At 34.0% G+C, this 6,000-nt stretch overlaps 2 protein-coding genes across 2 annotated transcripts; both read left to right on the top strand.

Annotated features, from left to right (window-relative positions):
• The first annotated feature begins 1,527 nt into the window (after positions 1-1,527).
• On the top strand, positions 1,528-2,886 carry LOC106369435 (paired amphipathic helix protein Sin3-like 3). Its single transcript, XM_013809593.3, has 2 exons — positions 1,528-2,446; positions 2,551-2,886. Exons 1-2 carry the CDS (start codon positions 2,307-2,309, stop codon positions 2,663-2,665), a joined length of 255 nt encoding a protein of 84 aa, XP_013665047.2. The 5' UTR covers positions 1,528-2,306; the 3' UTR covers positions 2,666-2,886.
• Positions 2,887-3,462: 576 nt separating this feature from the next.
• Positions 3,463-6,000, top strand: LOC106371042 (pyruvate dehydrogenase E1 component subunit alpha-2, mitochondrial). The gene is made up of 8 exons (XM_013811061.3): positions 3,463-4,255; positions 4,327-4,406; positions 4,739-4,816; positions 5,035-5,130; positions 5,222-5,293; positions 5,384-5,437; positions 5,531-5,596; positions 5,706-6,000. The coding sequence occupies exons 1-8, from the start codon at positions 3,559-3,561 to the stop codon at positions 5,748-5,750; spliced, it is 1,188 nt and encodes a 395-aa protein (XP_013666515.1). The 5' UTR covers positions 3,463-3,558; the 3' UTR covers positions 5,751-6,000.

The raw sequence follows: 6,000 nt of genomic DNA on the forward strand, positions 1-6,000 counted from the left end.
AGCAATCTAACAAATAAGTTAACTCATTAATTTTTAGATAAGTATTCAAAGTTGTATAAGCTTGTTTATTAAGCTAGATGTGCTTTCAACATGAAACCAATTGGTAATAAGAGGAGTGACCCATCTATCTTATATATTACTAATGATCTCTTCCAATATCCGATGTGAGACTTATGTCCCTAATACGCCATCTCGAAATGATGGCTTTTTGAGCGTCAATCTCGGAATGTTTGGGCAAGGATCGATGGGTCGACTTTGGCCTGGATCGATAATGGATCGGGTTGGATTGTTTGGATCGGGCTCTGATACCATATTAAGCTAGATGAGCTTCCAACCTAAAATCAATTGGTAATAAGAGGAGTGACCCATCTATCTTATATATTACTAATGATCTCTTTCAATACCCGATGTGGGACTTATGTCCCTAATATTGTTGATATATACTATCTCTCTGTATTTTAAAATGATGCTTTAAGTTTTTTCACAAATGAAATGTTAAAATTATTATTATTGGGATTAATATTATTTAGATTAATTTTAATCTTTTATATTTTACATTTTAATTACAATATTTATTTGTCACTAATGTTGCTCGCCGTTAATGATCTTTGAGTTTTTTCTTGATGCTTTAAGTTTCAACTTTAAAAAATGTTATATAAACAATTAGTAATATTGTAAATATAGTGAAAAAATTTGTAAATTAATAAATTTGAAGCATGTAATCCGCGCGTAGCGCGGAAAAAGAATCTAATGATCTTTAATGGTATTTTTTAACTTTTAGATATCTGTTATCTATCAATACTATTAAACCATAATCACAACTTAGACCTAAATTTGGTTAACGTGTGATATTGCCAAAATTAGAACATTTATATTAACTATGCTTATTAATATGTCACTTAAAACCTTAATTATTTAAATAACTCAACTAGATATTTATTTTTTTTAAATAAATAAAACATAATTATACAGATTTTTTCTAATATTGCAATCTAATAAAATTTTACGAGATCTTTCAAAAAAAATTATACATTTTGAATAACTATATAACATTTATAAATATCTAAATAATTAAATAATTCTGTGATTGTTATTAAATAATTATTAGATATTAATATTAATTTAATTTGAAATGTTATACACAATATAAAATTTATGATACTATATATATGGTTATTATTATGTTATATACTAAATTTACTATATTAGATATATATATTATATATATATATATGTGTGCCTTTTTGAGAACAAAAATCTACTACATATGTCCAAAAATGTACTATATATTAACAATCATATTAATTAAAATTTTATATAAATTTCATAAATTAAATATACTAGGTATATATATCAAACATGTTAAAATCTTATATATATATATATATATATACTAAAAATCTAAATTAGTTTTTTGAGATTTTATGATTTTAATAGTTTTCACTTGTTATCTCAGTTTGTCAATTGATATCAGCTAAATATAAAAATTTTTTGGATTGCAAAAATAAATGCCACAATGTAAAAAAGTAAAATTTGACAAAAATAACAAAGGCAAGTTAATTAGACTCTTTGGTTAAATAATTTTTGCAGATTATAATTAGGATTGATTTGCTGCTTGCTAAATATACAATAAAATATAAATATATATGATATTAATTTTTCATAGTTTGTTTCAATCATAATTAGGGTAAAATTTTATTTACAACTGACATGTGTTTACTTCATTAAATACAATTTAATATTTATAACTCATTTCTACAAAGATATTAATTTCAAATGGACTGATTAGATTAATGTTTTCTGTATATAAAGACATACAACTCAAAGATTATTCATGTGCTAGTGCAACAAAGGTGAAGCTTGAACTCATAATATTTTTTCTAATTCGCTAATTACGTAGAAACTTTTTACAATTCTATTTCGATCATACCCAGTTAATATCTAGTGTACTATATAAATGTTAAACAATGAAATTTATATATTTCGCGGAGATATGATAGTTACATGAATGGCTCTAAAAATCATATAGTTAGATTTGGGTTAACGTTTGGATTAAATTAAAATGCAATTTAAATTTGATTATATATATATATTGTCATGTTGTCGTGCTCTATTTGGTTCAATCTTCAATGCATGTAAGTTTGTAATTATAGGAATTGTGAATTAAGATCTTTAATGCAAAGTTTTTTTCACCCGAAGATGTCAAGCTACTTTCCAGAAAGTTAAAATGTGTTTTAGTCTTTGGAGATGTTTTTTTTTAATTATTCTCTTTGTTTGTAAAATGAAGCTTCGACCAACTTCAAACCATGGATGGAGAGGGAAGTAAACCGAAAGCAAATATAGATGATGCGTATGCATATCTTAGGACTGTACAGGATAAATTTCATAACGATCATGACAAATATGACAAATTTCTTGCTATTATGAATAATTTTGAAGCTCGGAGGTATGTATATTCATAGTTTCTGCAAAAAAAAAATTAACCCTTGATGGGGTAACACTCTAATTTTATTAAAACTAATTAGTTACAAATACAATCCTTATTTGTAGGATTGATAGGGCTCATTGCATACTGGAGGTGAGGGAACTATTTAAAGGACATCAAGACTTGATTTCGGGTTTCAATAAATTCTTGCCAGAGTGGTTGGAGATCTCCCCAACTTAGATAGAGGGTTTTACTATCCATCATTTTCATTTCGGATCTGAACCGACTTCGGTTTAGATTTATTCTAAGTCGAATCTGTTCTTTCTTCATAAACAAATCATGTTTTGGATTTAACCATTAAGGCTTAGTAAAAATAAGGTTCTAAGATATTTGATATATCCAACTTTTTATTTATCATTCGTGTTAACTCTTTAATCTAATAATCCAAAAAATCAAAAACTGATATTTCAAATCTTAAGAGAACTCAACAATTTCTAATATTATCATGTTGGTATAGTACATCGAGTTTTGAGAATGAAGTTGAGGTCAATGTTTGATTAGATAATTTGGTTGTCTAGTTTCACAACAACAACAACAACAAAAAAATTCTGCTATGTGATTGGAGTAAGATGTTTAAAGAATGAAAATTAAAATATATATGCACTTCGAGAAAAGCTAACTTTGAATAATGAATAAAAGCTTGTTGAGATTTTGAAAATGAGTTAAGAGATTTGGGTCGTATGAATCTCAACCAAAGACATGCAAGTCAGTATGTAACCAACCATGTAAGAATCTTGGACGTTGATATCAAAAGCAACACAAACTTGGTCATTCACCAACTCAACATAGACAACACCAAACAAGTAGCAATTCCCCATTTGTTGATTTCACCAGATAGATCCAAACTGAGTTCTTCTAGTAAAACAAACACAACATAAATTTGTCTCTTTGTTGTCTTGACGGAAAAAGTTGACTTTCTATTATGTTTTGTCGAAATGACCATTAAAGGCTTTGACTTTATCATAGAGAGGAGGAACGCTTCTTACATAACTTCCCCTCACTTCAACCCAAAAAAAAATAAAAGTTCCGATCTTTAACAAAAAAAAAAAGGTTCCAAACCAAATCGGAGGAAGATGGCGCTATCACGACTCTCTCTACGATCCAACCGTTTCCTCAGACCGTCAACCACCGCCGCCGCCCTACCTTCCTCCATCCGCCGCCACGTCTCCACAGACACAACCCCCATCACGATCGAAACCGCCGTCCCTTTCGAGTCCCACCTCTGCGACGCGCCGTCGCGCTCCGTGGAGACCTCCTCGGCGGAGATCCTCTCCTTCTTCCGCGACATGGCTCGCATGAGGCGCATGGAGATCGCCGCGGACTCGCTCTACAAGTCCAAACTGATCCGCGGGTTCTGCCACCTCTACGACGGGCAGGAGGCTCTGGCCGTGGGGATGGAGGCGGCGATCACGAGGAAGGACGCGATCATCACGTCGTACAGGGACCACTGCACGTTCCTGGGGCGCGGAGGGGAGCTGGTGGACGCGTTCTCGGAGCTGATGGGGAGGAAGAGGGGATGCTCTAACGGGAAAGGAGGGTCGATGCATTTTTACAAGAAGGACGCGTGTTTCTACGGCGGACATGGGATCGTTGGCGCTCAGATTCCGTTGGGGTGTGGTTTGGCTTTCGCTCAGAAGTATTCCAAGGAGGAGTTTGTGACTTTTACTTTGTATGGTGACGGTGCGGCGAACCAGGGGCAGTTGTTTGAGGCTTTGAATATTGCGGCTCTTTGGGATTTGCCTGCGATTCTCGTTTGCGAGAATAACCACTGTGAGCTCTTTTTTTTTTTGTTTTTTGATAAAGTTTGAGTCTTTGATTGATTGAGTTTGGTTTGGTGTTAGATGGAATGGGGACTGCTACGTGGAGGTCTGCTAAGTCTCCTGCTTATTTTAAGCGTGGGGACTATGTTCCTGGATTGAAGGTGAGACTGATTCGTTTAATGTCATGATCTTGAGTGTTTGCAATGTTTTTGCTTCCATTGAATTTTATTGTTAGTTCATTATTGAGCATTTATGTTGATGTGGGGTTGGCTTGTGTGAGAAAGGACGAACCTTTACGTGATATTTGAATCTGTTATGCGTTTGGATTATGTAAACTACCAATGACATTGTCACCAAAGTCTATATCTTTATTGTCCAGTGTGTTTTATAGTTTTAACCAATAGTATTGTATCCTTTGTTTTCCTGATTGGTGAGAGTGTGTTGTGTGTGTGACCTTGAAGCTAACTAGTGGGTATCTTGTCATTTTGTGTAGGTGGATGGTATGGATGCACTGGCTGTGAAACAGGCGTGCAAGTTCGCCAAGGAGCATGCGCTCAAGAATGGACCTATTGTAAGTTTTCTCAATGCTTTGATCTGTCAACAAGTTTTACAGCTTTAATTCTTGATTCCTTTGTTTTCGGTCCTTGGCTTCTCTGAAATGGAACATAATACAATATGACTCTTTGAGCATATTTGTTAGCAACGCATCTATAAGCATATATTTGAATATTATAATCGATTCTGCACCTAGTGATTTGACCCAACAAACCGTCGCTATTAACTTTGCAGGTCCTTGAGATGGACACCTACAGATACCACGGTCACTCTATGTCTGACCCAGGAAGTACCTACCGTACACGTGACGAAGTCTCCGGCGTGAGACAGGTTAGTTCTTTGTTTCATTTGTAAGAACACTGCTCCAAAGCGTCAGAAAATTTTAATATGTAAATTTTTCATTGGTGGTGTTACCTTTTAGGTGCGTGATCCTATTGAAAGGGTGCGGAAGTTGCTCTTATCTCATGACATAGCTACAGAAAAAGAGCTCAAGGTACTCTTTTTTCTCCACCTTCACATCCTCCACATACAAACATAATCATCATTTCCATATGCAAATGACAATCCTCTCTTGACTTAAAAGGACATGGAGAAAGAAGTGAGGAAAGAAGTAGATGACGCCGTAGCTCAGGCCAAGGTAATATAATCTCATGGCTCTTTCTACCTTTGTCTTTGTTATTCATATATCAAAAGCATTTATACAAATCCCTATTCGTTAAAATTGTTTCAGGAGAGCCCCGTACCAGAGCCATCTGAGCTATTCACAAACATGTACGTCAAAGACTGCGGAGTTGAGGTACTACACTTCCCAGTCTTTAACCCTTGTGGCTTTGTAGTTCTTTGCATGTTCCGTAATATAAGAAGAATCTAGAGATTTATGCAATTTTCTTCATTGTCATGTGCAGTCATTTGGAGCAGACAGAAAAGAACTCAAAGTCACACTTACTTAAACCTTGTTCCGTAGGAGATGAAGGTTCTCAATAAATGCACTCACAATTCTCGAGTCTTGCTACCAAATCATTTCTGGTTTACATTTTCATTTCAAGTGAACAGCCATTGCTTTTTGCTTAAGCTTTTTTGCCATTTTTAAATACACTTCAACAACATTGTTACTGACACAGAAGCAATAAGCTTTGGATCTTATGAGTCTTTCTCTATGTGTGAATGATAAGAGAAGCAAGAAGAGAGCAGTTCAGAAAA

This window comes from Brassica napus, chromosome C7 (assembly GCF_020379485.1).
Source record: "Brassica napus cultivar Da-Ae chromosome C7, Da-Ae, whole genome shotgun sequence".
In the NCBI taxonomy this organism is placed as follows: domain Eukaryota; kingdom Viridiplantae; phylum Streptophyta; class Magnoliopsida; order Brassicales; family Brassicaceae; genus Brassica; species Brassica napus.